The sequence below is a fragment of the Balearica regulorum genome, chromosome 14 (assembly GCF_011004875.1).
Source record: "Balearica regulorum gibbericeps isolate bBalReg1 chromosome 14, bBalReg1.pri, whole genome shotgun sequence".
In the NCBI taxonomy this organism is placed as follows: domain Eukaryota; kingdom Metazoa; phylum Chordata; class Aves; order Gruiformes; family Gruidae; genus Balearica; species Balearica regulorum.
In genome coordinates, this window is record NC_046197.1 from 21580281 (window position 1) to 21599271 (window position 18991).

The 18991-nt window shown below is 40.7% G+C and overlaps 1 protein-coding gene across 9 annotated transcripts in view; it reads right to left on the reverse strand.

Annotated features, from left to right (window-relative positions):
* Positions 1 to 2597: 2597 nt before the first annotated feature.
* Positions 2598 to 18991, reverse strand: part of JAKMIP2 (janus kinase and microtubule interacting protein 2) — a 64995-nt gene continuing 48601 nt past the window's right edge. For 2 of the 9 annotated variants that reach the window (XR_012837700.1, XR_012837702.1), the window contains exons 13-22: positions 17909 to 18007; positions 16407 to 16505; positions 16017 to 16070; positions 15079 to 15144; positions 14156 to 14224; positions 13018 to 13095; positions 11960 to 12163; positions 9696 to 9761; positions 8224 to 8397; positions 2598 to 6655 (exon numbers count right to left, since the gene is read on the reverse strand). Coding sequence is in view for 5 of the 9 variants with exons in the window: in XM_075766353.1 (XP_075622468.1) it covers positions 8449 to 8499; positions 9696 to 9761; positions 11960 to 12163; positions 13018 to 13095; positions 14156 to 14224; positions 15079 to 15144; positions 16017 to 16070; positions 16407 to 16505; positions 17909 to 18007 (786 nt within the window). In the remaining 4 variants the exon portion in view is untranslated. Of the gene's footprint in view, positions 6656 to 8223; positions 8398 to 8426; positions 8500 to 9695; positions 9762 to 11959; positions 12164 to 13017; positions 13096 to 14155; positions 14225 to 15078; positions 15145 to 16016; positions 16071 to 16406; positions 16506 to 17908; positions 18008 to 18991 lie in introns of all 9 variants that reach the window. The other 7 variants (XR_012837703.1, XR_012837701.1, XM_075766357.1 and 4 more) reach the window with 7 other exon arrangements.

The following is an 18991-nucleotide window of genomic DNA, read 5'->3' on the forward strand; positions in this document are numbered from 1 at the left end:
ATTGTTTACCACCCCTCACCCCACCCCGAGCCCTTGGAAATGGAGCACCTGCGTGTATATATATATCTAAGAAAGGGAGGGGAAATTAGGTGAAAAAGAGAAATGAAATAAGATGTGCACAGCACGGCCTAGACGGCCTAAATGATGAAGCCTGCCACAAGACCAGTCAGGTATATTCTGAAACTAGGTATTTCTGTATGTGCCATGAACCTTCCCTATGATTGCCCGAAACCAACATTTCTAATTCTCTTTTTTTTTTTTAACCAAGGCAGAGGTGGAAGCTATTGCACCATCACAGAAAACAGGTGCTAGTCATTCTTCTGCAAGAAGAGTTCAATGTTTTAATTGCTGGCCCTACTGCTAGGGAAAGAGTTTCCAGCCTGTATTTACTTGCAGGACACTGCAGCCAAGTGGTATGAAATGAACTGGTGCTGCAACAGGGGAAAAGAGTGAGAGAGGGAAGAGGGAATGACCAGAGAGGAACCCCCCCCTTTTTGCAGCTAACAAGATGTTGTAAAGTTGCTTAGTCATCTGAAGGTGTCACAGGTGTGGGACAAGACTCTCAAAGGGCCTGACTCCAGAACTTCAGGACTGAATTGCTAGCAGCACTCTTGGAAAGCACATGTAGGTTTGAGCCATCCATATCCATGGGTTCTTCTGTGAGGGGGAAAAGAATTTGAACAAAGAGCATGCAACGTACCTGTATTCATTTAACATATCTGCCTACAAGCCTGTTTTTTAAAAATAATGAACCAACAAACATACAGCTGGTGCGGAATTCAGTAATTCTCTTGACTGAAACAGACTACTTCAATAAAACGTGGTCATTCTGTAAGTTAAATTAATTTTAAGGAGCAGGAAAAAAAATCACTTGCTAATAGCTTCTAAGCTTTGATGGAAGACTTAACACAGTCTCAGGGCACGCAAGAAATGAGGGTGTTAGGAGACTTTGTGAAGAAATGGAGCCCAGCCTTGCAATCCAGTTGGGTGAATGGAAATTAATGATTAAAAGCTATACTAGCCAAAAAATATCCTCAGTACTAGAGGAACTTCATCCCTGCAGTAGCTGAGGAACTGCTTTTGACCTGCTGAGTTGCTACGACAAGTTACTTCACTGCTTTGTGCCTCAGTTGCTTCATCTGTGAAAATAAACAAGCAAAGGAGAGACTCTAAAACACTTTTAAAGCTTCTGATGGGCGGAGTCTGTGTGCATAAGGTGTTGGTACATGTGAGCCCTGTTTTGAAGGTTTAAGTAATGCACAGGCTGTAATTCCGGCTCTTAGTTTTCTGTTTTGTAATGCAGACATCCGTTTCAGTTAAAATCAAGGCTCTGTTGTGGAAGACACAGCTCACATAAGGAGCCTTCTTGCCACAGGAACTTGAAATCTCGACAGGCACAACTGCATTTCCAAGGAAATTAGAGCCACAGAGAAGTGCATTGTCATGCCTAGCTCATATAGCACATCAGTAAGAAAAGGAAAGATGATGCAGCTGGCTGCTTTGCTCCCAGCAGGCACAGGACAGTCACAATGTTTGCTGCAGGCATGACACTCCTCAGGGTTTGTTTCTTACTGACTAGAGGGGGCATGGACCTGTGATGCCTCAGGGAGACACCAGGATTGGGTTCCAGGCTTTGATTAGAGAGGTAAGTAATGCTTTGAAATGCAAACTACTTCTAGTTATTCTTAACTGTAGAAAAATCTAAACAGACTAGTGATACTTCTTACTTCTCTAATAAGGATGTGTTCACACAGCTTTTCCCCATTTTTGGTTTGTGTGTCATTGATCAGCAAGCCAACTAACAAAATTACTTTGACAAGCCAAACCAAAACATTTGTTCCAAGCTGGGACAAAATAGTTGGAAGCTGATGGTTTGTGGACCATACCACACGGACAAGGGGATTGGCTTTTCCCCCCCCCCTCTGTCCTCCAACACATTTCTTTCTCAGAAGCTACTCTGTAGGTCCAATCCAGTGATCCTCAGTGTATTATTCAAATAGTAAAACCAAGTATGGTCGTTATTATCTTAATGGCAGTCTTTAAAGAACATGAAGAGTATCTGACAATAGGGTGTTCTTCATGGAGGGAGTATGGAGAGAGACAAGGCTACAACTGTCAGAAATCCTCCTTAGGCCAGACACCCTCTTCTTCCCTTCCTTTGTTGAGTAGGGTGGTGCTTTGTTACGATCTCAAGAGCAAAACACGGTGCCCTGTCCTGCCCATCCTGCAATAAGCCAGAATGCATTTTTCCTTTCTTCCCCCCACATTGCAGCTGTCATTTGTTCCTGAGGTTAAAACCAAAGAGGGAGAGAAGGAGTCCCTGCAGTGAGAAAGCCAGATAGTTCAAACTGACTGCTGTGTTGTCAGCATCTCGCCACGGCTTGTGTGTGTTTCTCCTGCTCTGTCCTGGTAACGTTTGATCCATTCGTGGGATGACAGTGTCACATTTAAACAATTGCCCTGCACAGCAGGGATAGATTTTTCTGTTGTAACTTTGGTTCCATGCCCAAGACACACTGACTTGATCAGCTGAAAGTGGTTCCTTCCCTTTAACTTCTTCCTAAGTGATGTAGGTTCACAGTTTATTTTTCTTCCCCTTTTGTAATTTCAACATACAGAATTTCGTTAGATGCAGCATATATCATAGCTTTAGACAGGAACTGTCAAGTAACAAATCTTGAGTGATGGCTTTAAAATACAAGGTGGTTGCAGTCTTGGCTACAGGTTGTTCATTTTTATACTTTTTTAAATAGGTGTAAACAATGTTCTCTTCATCGGGGGGGTGGAAGCATTTGCCTTTATAAGGACTTATCTGTGTGGTCGGGCACTCTAAAAGTAAAAAAAAAACAAAACAAAAAAAAATCTGTATCAGATAAGTGGTAAGTTCCTCTACCTACGTATCCCAGCTGACAAGATGCAGTCTATCAATCAGAAAGTTGAAAAGGTCTGTTCTTATAGTTATCAGTGTTAAACTGTTTCTGTCCATATGAAAGGCATTTGTGAAAGTTCTGAGTATTCTGCCAAGCCTGTCCACTTAACCCAACAAAGTACAGCCCTCTGGTCCACAAAACTCCCCATAGGGCATCTTCAGATTAATAGTTACACACCAGTTTCAGTAACTCTTCAACTAAAGCTGCCTAAAATTCACCAGTGACCAGAGAGATGACAGCAGGCGAGATGCTTGTGGTTTCTGGGGTTCCCCTGACCTTTGGCGAATTCAGTAGTGAGGCAAACACAGACTGCTTCTGTTCTGAGGGAGCCTTCCCTACCTATGGGAAAGAACTGTGGGTCTCAGGTTTGAAACCAGGGTAAAAAGGGCATATTTTGTCTTTGCTCTCTCAGCATTCAAGCCTATGTGGTAAAATTCACTGAGTGCAAAATCCATGCAGACCAGACTTCCTTACATGATCACAAATAAGTGAATGTGTGTATTCACAAGCACAGAAGAAATGCAGGTAGGAAAATCCCACATAAACAGGAATTAGAGAGCTGCTGGTCTGGATACTATATATTGCTGCACATCGTTTCATTCATCCTTGTCCTTCCTTACCTGAAAAGAACAGCACTGAGTGCTGTGCCCTCTCAGAGAGAGAAAGAAATCAGAAAGGATTGTCTGCGATTGCATCATGGTTTGCTCTAAGCTAGTTAAAAGGCTGGTAAAGGATAAACTGCAGCAAGTCACGAACAAAACCAAATACCTTTCATCATCAAATGATTCCCAAGGTGCATTTCATGGATGCATTGTGCTTTTTTTGTTGTTGTTTTATCAAGGATCTGTTTGAACTCTCTTATGATAAGGTTAACAAAGTTAACTTGCATCCAGTGGAACTAAAGCAATTTTGCAAAGATCCCCTTGATGATATATATCTCAGTAGTTCTAAGAACCAGAAATGCTGATAGAACATTCCCCATGCCATGCTCATGCTTGATGAGTGACTTACTTCAAATGTCAAAGTCACCTGGGTAGGCAGGTGTTTTTTTAAAGTGAATGGGAAACACAAACCATTGTTAGTTATTCTCTCTGATTCCATGTACTCCAGACTCAGAAAATATGACCTTGCTAAAATCCTTCTCAATCTTGCCACCACCATTCCCAAATTGCTTCTGTCCCGAGATTTCCCCTCAGGTATTGAGGAGTGAGGATCCCATGGAGGGAAATGGAGGGGGTGAAGACTGGGATCAGGCAGGGGACAAGGACCTAACAGCTGCTTACCATAGCCTTGTTTTTAAGGAATTGCTACAAGACTTGATGCTTTGCTCTTGTAGAGTGACTCGCCCTGGTAAAATACTACAGATATGCTTGCTGTGATCCTGGGCCTGCTGCAACTCTCTTTACAGTCCAAGGGAGTTCACAGCAATGCAGATCCTCAGGAAAAGCACAAAGTTTATATATCCCCCCCCCCCCCCCCCCCCCATTCTTCCATTTTCATAGCCAATGTCCCATTTTCTGCATCACTATATCTCCACCACTGTCATGGCTACTTCCTCTGCTGTTCAGCTCACAGTAATCCATCTTCTTGTCCCCTACCTGACATTCATAGCCAAATATACAAACGCAGGATGTGAAAGTGGCAAAAGAATCATTCATCTCCTGGGTGGTCCTAGGAGTGGCACCACACACCAGCAGGCTCTCAGGGGCTGTAAACCACATTTCAGATCTCTCTGATGATTCTCATCCTCCCTATGGGGAGTAGAGACAAGTCATTCGAACTAGACCCTCGTGTACTCCTGGGGCCAGTCCCTATGGAGCAACAGTGAGCAAAACTCTTCTCATGTTGGTGCGGTAGTTAGAGCAGCCTTCCTGGGCTCAGTGAAGTTACACCAAAAGGATTTACACCTGCTAAACCTCAGATGACAAGCAGAAAACCTACTGAAGGAGATTGGGCCAGGGGTGGGAAAGTGAAGCCTTGACACGGTCCTGAGGGAACTTTGTCAAACCCCAGCAATGAAATCGGCCTCAATGCTGCTCTGGTTCCGCTGCAGCTGTGACAGTCCTGCCAGTCCTAGAGGGAGCAGAAAAATGCTTTCTTTTGACTATTAGTCCTACTCAATGAATGCACCAGCAACGACTGCATCAAATTAGCGGAGAGCTTCTGCTAGATGTGACCCACCAGCCACATGCAGGTAGAATGACTGCAAGTGAATAATAATAAATCTGCTACAATTTTAGAAGGAATGTAGAGTTCTGACCTTACGCACCTCGTTAGCTTTTCTAACCAGCCAATACCTGCCCCCAAATTAGGCCAAAAGGGCCTAAGCGTTATCAGCAAATGTGGAGATTTTGTTGTATTTTTTTGATGGTCCTGATTCTTGTCTTTTTATATGTGTGGCTCTCCCGTTTCTGCTTCAGGAAGAGGGAAGGAATGGCTCCTCTGCAACAAAGAATTCAGTCTGTCTTTGAATACATTGCAGAGCTAATTGTGAGGCTGTTAAAACAGCAATCTGAAAGTCACCATGGAACCCACGCACACAGACATATTCTGAAGGGGTTTTTTTTCCTTAGCATGCAGACACTGCCAGGGCACTTTAAGATATTTCCACAGGCTCCAAGACAAAGAGTTAATCAGTACTGCTGGAATTCCGATGCCAGAATAATAGGTGTTTTTCTTCTATTTTGGGAAATGCTAATTTCTAAAGATACTGGTATATAACTGCAATTCCTGAAAAGCCAAGTGACTCATCCATGTTACGTCTATAATTCTCAGTTCGCCTTCCTTTCTCTTCCGCGCTGGCATACCAAAACCATGCATACAGCCTCAGGAAGCATACACTGACATTTTTGTCCTGGGACTAGGGATTTCCTATTCTAAGTTCAATTACAGGTAAATTAAATTTTTCATGTGAATCATGTTTTTCTTTTCTAATGAAAAATGTCATATCCATAAACAAAAAAATATTTATATGCACTTTTTGTGGATCTTTTTGGCATTTGCATCTACCACTGAGGGGTTTTTTTAAGTTTCTGAAAAAAGTTCTTTCCAAAACAAAAAACAATTTTAAAAAATCAGGAAGACAACATTTCCTGATGAGTTCTAATATTATTGAAAATTTTAATTTTGATTTCTCAAGATGCATGCTCTACTGCAAAGACTTCACTGGATGCTCCATCTTAAAAGAGATGGGATTAGGAAAAACTGTTCAGTAGTTTAGTGTCATGAATGCATTTTTAATCAAGGTGACCTAAACTGAGCAAGGTATATCTTTTGAGGCACATTTTCAAAGAAATAAGAAATGTCTCGGTTTCTTATATTTCTTCCACCTTAGTTGATGCCAGCATTGGTAAAACTAGGATGTATGAGCTCCTTAACAATTCTGTAGGTATACAGAGGCATATACTCAATATAAAACCAATTCCATACCCATACAGGTGGAAAATATAGCTGCAAACTATATATACAGAAAATTCTGAACCTCTTATTGCCCCGTTTTTTCTCATATGCTTTACAAGGACTTTATTGTAGCTGTGATGTAAACTTAAAAGAAGGACAACAGTATAGGCAAATGGGAAAAACTCAAACTCATGCAGACAGGGTCTTGCAAATGTCACTATCAATTCCTGTGAGTTTTCAAGATGCACCTTAAATCCAAGGGGGGGTTTTGTTTGGGTTTTTTTGACTCTCCCTCTAGGTTGGCTGCTTGTCCTGGACCCATGATTCTGTGGTACAGCAAAAGACAGAGTCATATACAATTATTTGCTACTACTGTGTACTGTGAAAATTTTGGCTTCTTAAAACTAGCCTATACATAATTTTGCTGTTTCAGAAGACACTCTGATTTTTTTTTCCCCCACTATGAATAAGCAAGAAACTGTAAAAATCAAATTTTCACCATTCATGGCCATTCAAAACATCTCACAGCTGCTGTGCTGTGTCAGGGTTCCCCCAAATGCTGCAGCAGGAACATTAGTGAGTATGCAGTCATAACAATCTGTTTAACGTTCACTGGATCAAGGCAGTATGTTTGAAATAGCAGAAACTCTATAATGATATTGGCCATTATTTACAAGAGCCATGATCACTGATCTGTCCACACTCCTCTGATTCTTTCCTATACATTCCCTATTTAGCCCAACCTACAAGTATATTGCTGCCTCAGCCCAAGAAAATACTCATTTTGAGATCTGGCCAGCCAAGGAGGCAGTGGATTCCAGTTGATGTGGGTAATTCTGGGAGTTATCTCTGCATCATCACAAAACTGCAAAAGAAATCCTTGATCTAGCTGAAATGAAGCACAAAGTAGGGGGCTTTTCCTTAGAGGGAAAAGGAAAACCCACTAAACTGGACCCATGTCACTTAGTTATAATCAATACTTTGAACTGCACCTGGAAACAAAGGCTGAGCCAGTACAAATCGTGGAAGGGCATGGCAAAACATCTTTTACACACAACTGTATTCTCAGCTTGCCTCAAGTGCAGGGCAAAAGAATTTATTCATTGACATAGCTCAAGGCAGATCCAAGAGAAATTTAATGGATTGGGTCTGTCCCCAAATCAGAAAGTTTTGATCTGTCATTGCATGTCCTTGAGTGTTTAACATAACATTATCGAGGCTATGTTCTTCTACTGTTATGCTGGATCAGAAGAAAGATCCTCCTACACCAGTATCCTGGTTCTGAAAGTGGCTAGGCACAGAGGGAAAAATGTGAAGGCCACGCACATTAGAGTTCCCTGATCTATTTCCCCATCTTCATGTTGCTTTTTGAACTCTGAACTTCCAACTGCTAAGTGTGTGTGACAAAGACTTCTTTACGTCCTACATCATTAACTATCAATTTTTGTTTAGTTTAAACTTATTATGTGATAATTGCTTGTACTGGAGGAGACCATGAATGACAGCGATCTATCCATCCAGTCTACAACAAGTTTTCTACACCTCCCCTGTACCTCCTTTTAACAGTGTCTCGCTTTCTCAGCCAGAAAAATCCTTCCATCTCTCTGTCTTGCAGCAGCTAATTATTCTTCCTTGCCTTTCTTTGTACCTCTCCTACTTCTGCCACTGAGATCTGCCTGTTGTAACCTCCTGATCTATGTCATGAGTGTCAGTTCATAGTGTGCATATGGTTGAGATTTATAACTGTTTTCTCCCTGCATCACTTTGGAAATATCAACATTGAATTTCACCTGCAATTCTCTTGGCTATTTGATACTGTGAAATTCTTGTTAGCTTTTAGTTTTACAATTCTGAATAGCAGTGTATCACCAGCAAGCTTACGCAATTCACTTACAAGTATGTTGGATGGTGTTGGTCTGACTGCAACTCTCTGTGTCTACTCAGCAGTGTGACAACCCTCCATTGTGAACTATTACAAATTGACAACGACCTGCTGAGTTCTCTGACGCCAGACATAGGCAAAAAGCACACAAGGATGCGATCCCCAGCTCTGTGCACGAAGTGCTAGCTTTGAGGAAATAAATAAAATAATCTTACCTTTCCAAGAGGCACATTGACATCAAGGCCAAAGAATAAAGGCAAGAGAGAAGAACAAGAATAGAAATAGAAACTGCAGGAGAAAGAGAAGATTGTGTAAAAACTAAAGGTCATGACATTGTAAGCATCATGATTATTTTTGCACTCTGTAGGACAATTAGAATAACTACGTATTCAGAAAACACTGTATTTCACTAGTTACTTCTGTAAGTACCATACCACCTCTCCCAGGCTTAGAAAACAGATCCCATTAATTTCGGTAATGAATTACAATTGGCACTATATTGAAAGCCTGAGGTATAACTGTCACTATGAACCACCACGGGTTGACTGAAGTCACAAAACTGGATATCAAAAATAGCACGGGTAGTATTTTTAAGCGCATTAAAAACCAGTGCCTGCAATCAATGTTGGAAATAGGCTGGGAAAATATATATATACACACACATGCATAATATCAAACCCAAACGATTAAACGTTTAATAATTTTTGGATGTCTCATTTGAATCATGAATGCATTGTCTTCAGAGATGTGAGTTTTTGTGAGTCTGAAGCTCTTTTGAAAATTGACACTAAAGGTCTCCTATTCAAGGTCTCCTTTTGACCATGGCATAAGTTTTGCTTTGTTTTTTTATTTTCATCACGTATTATCATCTGTTATTTTTCCAAGTTAGAAAGACACTGAGTCCTTGTATCACAAAAATATTGGCAGAAAATTGGAAAGAATTACGTGTATCAAGTTTTGCATTATGCCCACTTGTTTCAGTGCATATTTTTAGAGAGGGAGAGAATGTGTGTATATATATTATATATAAAGAATGTGCATATATAGTTCTTTGATCAGTTTAAGAGCAAGATTCTGGTACCAAATTTGTATCTTATAGTCAATTACAAGCTTCAATAAAGAGGACAGCATCAGAACCTGAGTTCTCTAGTCCTGCCAGATAAGGACAATCTTGAAATCTTCACTCGGTTTCATTCAGTCTTTCCTGCTTGCTAGCCTCACCTTGCCTTTAATGGAAGTATTGTCTGTCTACCAACACAGCATTTAACAGCCAATTTAACCACAATTGTGTTTGACGTTTATTTCCTAAAATGAAATGTTGTGGAGGAGACTCTAAAGTCACAAATTGAAAAGAAAGCATAGTAGAACACCACCAACAGGTCCAGCTGATTCAGCTAAACAAAAAGTTAATGTAGTTCAAGAGAACTAAGTCATTACTTTCAAAAAAGTTGATCAGCGTGCTTCAGAAGCATAACAGAACCAACCTTTTCCTCCAGATCCTTAATTTGTCTCTTTTGGATGTCAGTTTTATCTTCTAAATCTCGGATCCTCTGGAAATCAGAAAAGAAAGCATCTAGACTAAATTCTCGGTAAATTTGCTCTGCTGAACAACTAACTTAAATGTTCCAAGTGCCAAAAGCCTAGAAATTAACAAATGCATTTCTTTGGCAGGAATAATCTTTTGTAGTACCATGACTCCATCCACTAACTCTGCCTAACTACAATTTTACCATGTGTACAACTGCTCAGAATACGCTACTGCATATATGTGACTGTATCCCTCAAATGCTGGAAATTAATATCAATAGTGGATCTGTTTCATATTATCTATTTTATATTAATCCTGCGTTAAATAGATGGAAAGCCTAAGATGATGGTTGTATTCTTTAGAATTACATCATGATTCATTAAGATTTCTCAGTTTGATGTGTTGAAAGAGAATTAAAGTGTTATCATTAGATCTGAAATGATAAATGTATAAAATTGTTTGTGTTTTGGCTGAGATAATTTTCTTTCTAGTAGCCAATATAGTGCTGTGTTTTGGATTTAGTATGAGAATAGTGTTGATAACACACTGATATTTTTAGTTGTTGCTGGGTAGTTGATGTGTCTATACAAAGTCAAGGACTTTTGAGCTTCTCACACCCTGCCAGGTGCACAAGAAGCTGGAAGAGCACAGCCAGGACAACTGACCCAGACTGGCCGAAGGGATATTCCCTGCCATATAGTGCCATGCTCTGGATATAACTGGGGAACCTGGCCAGGAGGCAGGATCGCTGCTCGGAAACAGACTGGTTTGTTTTTGTTTTTCCTTGTGCAGGTGTTGAGCAATTGCATTTGTGCATCACTTGTTTTATTACCATCATCATCATCATTATTATTATTACTACTACTATTATTATTATTCTCTTCCTTTGTTATCCTATTAAACTGTATCTCAACCCACAAGATTTTTTTATTCTCCTCCCCATCTCCTTGGGGGTGGGAAGGGGTGAGTGAGCAGCTGCATGGTGCTCAGTTACTGGCTGGGGCAAAACCACGACAACAATACTATGAAAACATTGATTTTGTGGTGAGTGGGATATATGTAACTTAAGAGACAAGGTGTATTTTTTTTAGCAGAGCTAGGTGCTTCTGGAAAGATTATGTAACATGAGTTAAACATTTGGCCCCTCAGGGAGATCCCACAGAATAGGTAGCAGAACTACTAAGTATGAAAAAGGCGGCCTTGAATCTTGGTAGCTTTTCTCTATTTAGTCAGGGCATATGACAGCTGGCCAGCACACAGCAGAGATCCAGAGGGCCAAAGCAGGAGACACCTGGAGCCCCTGGCACTTGGGGAGCAGATGGCACCCCTGTGACCATCTTCCTAATTGTCTCAAGGTGAAATGACTAGCTTATGGCAGCTTTCAAGCACTACCTCTTCCCTTCCTTGCCTCTCAGGTTTTCCCACCCCCACCTGCACTGAGGCTGGCTAAGAGTTGTTCAAGGCAGCCAGAACTGCTGTGGCAGTGTTAACCAGGGCTGAAATCAAGCAGCTCCTCACGCTGCAAAGGCCTGGTAAGAAGAAGTAAGGGTGGACCAGTCTCAAGTCTCCAACTCAGGATCAGGCAGGACTGTGGCAACCAAGTCTTCCTGTGAACCAGAAACTCTGACCACTGGACATATGCTTCGTCTCTAATTCCCATAAACATTTGAGTAAGTTTTGCTTCATGGTGCAGCTGTCGTATTAATCAGCATGCTGTGGCTGTTTGCCATTTTGCTCTGGGACCTCACAGCTTGCATAGCAGCAAACATTGGTCTTTGAACCTGAAACGTAGTACTACCTCTCAGCAGTGAAACATAACAACTGCCCACTTTGGGGGGGGACACAACAGAGCAGAAGTGTCTGGAAAAAAAAGAGCTCTCCTGTGTAACATGAGCCAGAAGCACTCATACAGTTCCTCTTGTGCCCAGTCCAATAACTAGGGATGACCATTTTATTACAAAGCTAGATTCATGTGGACAGAATTCTGGATGAAAACTTTAGTTTGGAATTTTAAGACTCAAAACATGCCAAAACAATCCTCCACAAGCTAGTATCATATGTGTTTATTTACACAGTAAAGACACAAAGTATGGAACAACTCAAAAACCTAGATGCCAGGCTCCCTCAATGACCAGGAGCTTGCCTAAATATGACCTCAGCTTATGTTCTTAGACAGCAAAGCAGAGTAGGTAACGCATGTGCTCGGTTCCTTTTTCTTACCTGATGAGCCTGCTGAAGCAGCTCCATCCTCTCCTGAAGAATCTGGCAATCATATTCTCTGCTTTTCCTCAGCATCTGACGTCTTAGCTTTTCTACAGCTGTCCTCAGCTCTTCCTGCTGTTTTTCAGTGAGTAGTTCCCCGAACTTTATCACGGTTTCTTGCTGCAAAGCATTGTACAAGGTGGCTTCAAGCTCCTGGATCCTCTGGTTGATGCAATACCAAAAGCCAATTAGAGATGAACCATTGTTTAAAACACAGTGGGAACTAAGGGGTTGGTGGCAGATTCAGATGCCTACATGAGAGGTGGTCCCTGTGCTCAAATGTGCAAAAAATGTGAAAAACAGAACTTATAAAATGGTTTGACAAAGGGATATGAACTTTTATTTTTAAAATATCTTAATATTAATTTTCACTGAAATCCCTCACTTTGTTTTGTAAGCAGTTACAAAGATGATTAGGAGTTGGATAGAATATACCTATTTTACAAGCGTAAAGATGAATATTTCACCAATTCTAAAATTTTGACCCATTGTGCTAAAAAACAAAAGAGGAGAGATTGAAGGGTCACTGTCAGACTACTTTGCTTTTAATCCTGCTAATCAATGAGCATTCTCATTAACATGACAAACCAAACATGATGAACTTGCACAACTAGTTATCAGACCTATGTATCAGAATTTCATACAGCAGTGTTTATAGCAGGAACTCTTGCTTTTTGTGGCATATTGTCTTCTTGCTGTGACATGTGCAAAATGGCCAAGATTCCAGACCTGAGTTCTAGTTGGTTGCACTGACTCCAGTTGGACAAGCCAACATTAATGAGAAATATCTGCCTTTAACTGAAGAAGAGTTTCAGACTTCTGCCTTTTCATGACATGAAAAAGCTAGGTGTCACACTGAAGCTGTGCAGATTGCAAGGTAGTGCATTAGAAGAACGGGAGAAAACAAATAAAGTTACTAAGAAAAAAGCAAAAAATCTCTCTTTCTAATCCAACAGGAGTCTGAGTCCTGTCACAGTGCTGGCCAATATGTGCTGTAGAATTTCCTTTGTACATACCATGTATGCTTGGTCAAGAGCTTGCTTCCTGTAGTCTAATTCTTCCTCCAAATAACCTTTTATTTTGCAAAATTGTTCCTACAATGAAGGATCATTTGGACAGAAAAAATAATTAGTTACTCAAAATACTTTGGAAAGTTTTATTAAATCAACTACAGATATCTGACTCAGGCAGGACTAGGAGACTAGTCTTCAACTTACACTCTGCAAAGTTATCAATGACTCAGCTAGAAAAGGAGGAAGGGAAAACAGCTGTGGATTGCTTTCGTGTGGTCATACATCTGATCTATATGGAACTAAATCCATCATCTCTTTGTTAACTTCAGTGACATTGCTTGCCATTTTAGTAGTGTCATTTATGAGTTTCTGTGTGATTTCTAAAGATACCTTCTCTGGCATCATGGACAACTCCTTTTGTGCTTTCTCTTATTTTGGAAGAGGTGTGAAAGTGCAATAAACTGAACAGGCATATTCACGTTCACATGATTTGGGAGAAGCTGCTGTGCTTTAACTTCTCAGCCTACCTTAAGCTGAATTGACTCAAGTACGGACATACCCTAGGAACAGACTGTAAAGCACTACAGCTATCCAATTCTTGTAGTTATGCTTGTTCATCTTGTAGATTAGTTCCATTAACTAGAATAAGAATAGGGTAAGAATACTGGTGCTATAGCAACTTCAGTTCAGCTGTGAATGCTTTGCCTTTAGGATAGTATGGGCTTAAAATGTAATAAAACAAAACAGTGTGATAACTCATTAGTTTCCCACATATTGGTATTGAGTAAAATGTGATGCAACAGCTGATGTTTAGACTGTGAATCTTATGAGACAAAGAGTGCGGTCATTTACATCTGTGAAAATCGCACAGCAACCGTTGAGCCCTTTGTACTTATTAAGAAACAGTCACTCTCATGGAAAGAGAGAGAAAGTTGTCAAACCTTCACTTTCTGTTTCTATGTTATTCTGCTGTTGCACGTGAACCAGACTAGTAACAATTTTATGGATTCACCAATAATCAGAGAAAGCCTGCATACTTAATTTACCAAAAGACCTTTTTAGTTATCTTTTGGCACACCAGGTAAATGTGACACACTCAGTGTCTTGCCCCTAAAATGTGTATTAAGGAAAGTTTGCTGACCATATCACTTTCCAGTTCCATCATCTTCTGATGCAGAGCAGCTTCAGCTCCCTCAATCTGCTGGATCCACTGGAGAGAAGACAATGAGAGCTGTAACCTGCTGTGTTTTCTAGGCACATGTGCAGTGGCAAGCGGGACATCTACAGCATCTTGTTAGTCTATTTTTAGTAACCTGTTGCTAGTTGTGGGCCCTTCTTGAAGCTGTTCTCCTGTGACAGGGGCAGCCACAATGTCTGTGGGTAGCACTTGACAGAGAAGCAGCAAGAAGACCACCATTACCAGATCACTGGAAGATGGAAAAGCACACTTCCTTGGATGGACAGGGAACTCATTTCATCCCACGGATGAGGCCCCACAATGGGGCTCTAGCATCTCACAAATAGCTTAGCTGGGTAGATGGCAATTCTCTTTGCAGAGGAGGAGTTGTTGAGTAGAATCCTTAGAAGCCATCATGTTGACAAAACGGTGTGCTGCATTTGAGCCACAGAAAATAATTTTAACCAACCCTCACTTTCTTTTTAATTTCCAAAAAAAGGAACTTGGACACATACTTTCAGTGGAAATTTTTGCATACAGATCCCTTCAGAAGCTTTGGAAATCTTAGGACTAGAAAAACCCACACTGTAACTATGACTTAGATGTCTGATGGTTTCTCATTCAGTTTACAATTTGACAAGTTTCATTTGACGTTCTTTTTGTATTTGCAGTTGTTTTGACTTCACAGCTTAGAGCAGCTGAATCTGGTATTTTTGCTGCTTTAGCAAGGTGTTTGGGACTGTGCTGGCATAGTTTACTTTATCTGGGGAATCACTTCCTACACTAGAAAGTTTGACAATATCGACAACAACAACAGAGCAGAAAATTTCCAGTGTTAGATGAGGCCGCCTTAGATGACACATGAGAAAAGCAAGCACATGATTTACCTTTTCTGCCAAGGACAACACAGTGGAAGCCTGAATTATGGCCACTTGTTCTTCATTTCTTAAATTCTGTGAAGAGAGAGCGAAGAAGAAAATTGGCAGCAGTTTCCTGCATGAATAAACATAATCCAGGCTACAGACTAGGTCTACAGTTTTCAGGGGATCCCTGTAGTACTGGGTATCCTATTCCCATCAAAACATTCAGAGTCTGTTAACATATTAAAAAGAACACTGCTTTTGCCTTTTTGCATGATATGGACTAACTATATGTTTTCATTCCATTGCATCTTATAAGAAGTGTAAACTAAAATTAGACCCAGTTGTCTGTCTGCATGCTAGTTTTACAAAGCTGAATTTCCATTAAAGCTTTTGTAAAAATAATGCTGATTTACACCATCATGTGAATAGACAATCACGATCCTTCATTTTTATTTCTTGTATACTTTCTTAAAACATACCTAATGTTGGCCAGAGATACAGGATGATCATTTTTACATGGATGACTAAAGTGGGCAGCAGTGCCCACTTAGAAAGCCACAGGGGATTTGATTATTCTTGCCTATATATATGAAACTGTTTGCAGAGGAATCCTAGTCCTGATGCAGATGTGGTTGGTTCAGACTGCCGAACTCATTCAACATGCTTTCCTGAATGACTGGAGTGCAGACCCAGTTCCAAGTATCAGTGGCCTTTGGACATTCTTCTTTGTCTGCTAAACTAGATGTTAAAGCTGCTTCTTCATTACTAGTTCTCTGACTATTGAAATCTCACAAATCCTTAACTTAAGGAAAGAAACACTCCAACACTCCTTAAATGAATTGTTCTGATATTACATAATTTAACAAGTACCTTTGAAAATAGTTGTGATAATTATAGATTTCACTTACTCCACTGTACAAAATGCAGCTTGTAAAGGGAAAATATCTCCCATTTTAACTTACCCCATTATCACCTAGGATGTCTAACTGCTTTATGAGGTCTGGGATGCTGACATCCTGCAAAGAGAGTATAGGGTAAAGGCATGGCATGCACATTTTATCACAGCTGCAATATTCATCCCTCCTACGAACCATGTTGAAATCAACCATTTTGTTTTATCCCATGGAGATGCATCACACACTGATTTCAGTTGCCTTTGAGCCAGGTTTTATCATTATGGTGAAAATTGTGAGTCCAATTCAATTGTGCCAGTCATCACACACACTTGCATTCGACTGAGTTTAAATGCTTAAATTTTAGCGGAGTTATTAGCAGAGATGAATGTAATGGGTTATACAGGCAGCATCCACCACTCCTGTAGACAGAAGTGCTGCCTTACAAAACTGACCTACCTTAACCCCTTCCTTCATGCAGTAGATCTGTAGAGCACTCACACCATCTGAGAATGGGTGAATCTGGAGATTAAATGGTGGGGACCGTCTCTCTCTTTCCTGATAATAAATTGAAGACACCAGAGAACATATTAGAATGAAGGAGATGCAAACAGAACTCATTAAATGCCATAGCTAATGTTTATATCATGCTTTGCAAAGCCAAGCTCTTCATTTTACAAGTCAAAGAAAGAAACATGTAGACCTAGTTTGAAAAACAATGTGACAAGTGGGATAGGATCCTAAACCGGAGCTAATTATGTTACAGGAGGTTATTTGATGAATTATGTCAATTTGCAAATTGTCTACAGAAAGGCTGTCACCTGGCTAAGACTCGAGTGATTTGCTTAATGAAGTGTTGAAGAACTACATATTGTTGTAAATATTCCCTTTATTTCACTTAAGACTACTAGGATACTCAGATTACACATTTGTTCATCCTGGTACGTTTTATGTTCTGTGGAAAGTAGGAAGTTCAAAAAAGTTGATCAACCTGGCTGTTTATACATTTTCATTGCATAAAATCTACAAATATTTGTCTGCTTTTAAAGCACCAAAGACAAAAATAAAAATTTGAAGATGTTATTTCTTATCCCTTTCAGGTATTCAGGCAAGCACAGAAGTGAAGATCAGATTTCACTTTCAAATACATTTTTGGTTTACAAACATATAATTCACTTGATCAGTCCAGTTCCATTGACCTAATGGAACTCTTGTTGAAAGAGGGGAAAAAAAACAAAGCCAGCATAGTTTATAGATTAGCAGTGAGATTTTCACAGGGGGAAAGGACTTTGAAGACCCTGAAGAAGGAACTGTACCTGCGTCTCTGACTTCTTAGAGGAACACTCTACTCTTCAGCTATTAGAGATAAAAGTACGCTCAACATTTATTTCTCCTCCAAGATCTGCTCAGGTTCATGGAAAAAAACAAAACAAAACAAAAAACAACAACAAAAAACCCAACCCAAAAGAACACCTGGATGTCTACTCTCAGGAGAGATCTTAGCTGTGAATCAGGATGCAGCCCTGAGCAAAGTACATGAGGATGGGGTTTAAGCCTTGCTTATTTGGTTAATTTAAATGTAATTAATTTCTGTTGATTTTAGTAGCCTCCAGGCCAGCAATAAGAACAAAGCATGTTGACAACAGACTGCTCCAAAGTACTAGAAAAAACATACCCGCAAGTGTGGTAACCAAGAGCCACAATGACATCAATCAGCTAAGCTTATCTGTGCACACTGAGCACCTAGCTCAGAGAGAGGTGAACCAGACAAGTATGGAGCTTGCTATTTCCAGGATATTAGAGCTGACATCTTCAGCTCACAATTGAAAATGCTGGGCTTGATTTGTTACTGTGTTATATCACTACAACGCTGGTGTAAACACTTGATTAAAGTTGGTTTCCAGTGCAAGTGCACTAGTTTAATTTGCTACCAGCTCTACTGTAACGAGCTTATCCATCACCTCCAGCTCAAGGTTGCGGAACTCCAGCAGCTCATTCTGGTCTCGGGCATCCTGCAGCTCCTGTTGCAGACGGTTGTTTTCTGCTTCCAGTTTCTCTATCTAACAGAAATATGTAAATTCAGGATCTGTGTGACTGGTACAAGAATCATTCAATATTTGGTGACTAGTAGTTGAGGTAGCATAGGCAGTGTAAAATCCAAACTCTAGAGATGATTCACTGCTTGCTGGTTTACCTCAGTGAGTCTTTAGTTCACAAGTGAACTTCTGCTCATCAACTTCCTAAACATCATAAAATGCTTAGGCTGGAGGTTTTCCTAAAAGCGTCCAATCCTAGTGAAGATCAGTGGGGAAGTTAACACTACAGAGGTGTCAGGTTAGCTATTAGATTAGTCTGCATTAGCTATTAAACACGCTGCTCTCATGGTAAAGCACTGGAGTAGATTATCTGGGGAGGGATGTGGAGACATCTTTGTTGGAGGAGTCTGGGAACAGGTTGGATAAATGTCTATCAGGATTGACACAGAAACAGCTGCATCTGCCTTGGAGAAGAGCTTGGGCTAGATCAGAGATGCCCAGTGTGTAGTACATGAAGCACAGATGGCATGCAGGGAAAGCTATCTTTGTGGAGGCAGTTACCTGAGCAGCCATCCCACCCCATGCAAGCACTTGCATGAACTGCACAGCAAGCATCTCCACACAAGTAGTTGTGTCAATTAGCAGATAGACTTAAATACCACCCATTGGCCAACTGTCTATAGCTTGCTTGTTGTGGACAGCTCCACCACTAGCTCCTCAGCCTGCTCTCTTCTGCAAGTCTCCAGACAGTGCCAGGACATGTATTTTGCAGTCAGTATTTCTGAGTAGGGCCCAGACAAGGGAGCATGGTAAGACTGAGGTCAAATGAGCCCCCATGGGACAGTTTGTCTGGATGGGGAAGGATGGCACAGGGCTGGAGACTTATAGATGTGTTTATGGAAGGGGAGAAACACAGGCTAAGAAACCTCATCTGGGGAGGTGAAAGATGGCAGGAGACCGGGTGCTGGGAGTTCTGGCCTCTTGCTGATGGCAGTCATATGTACGGCA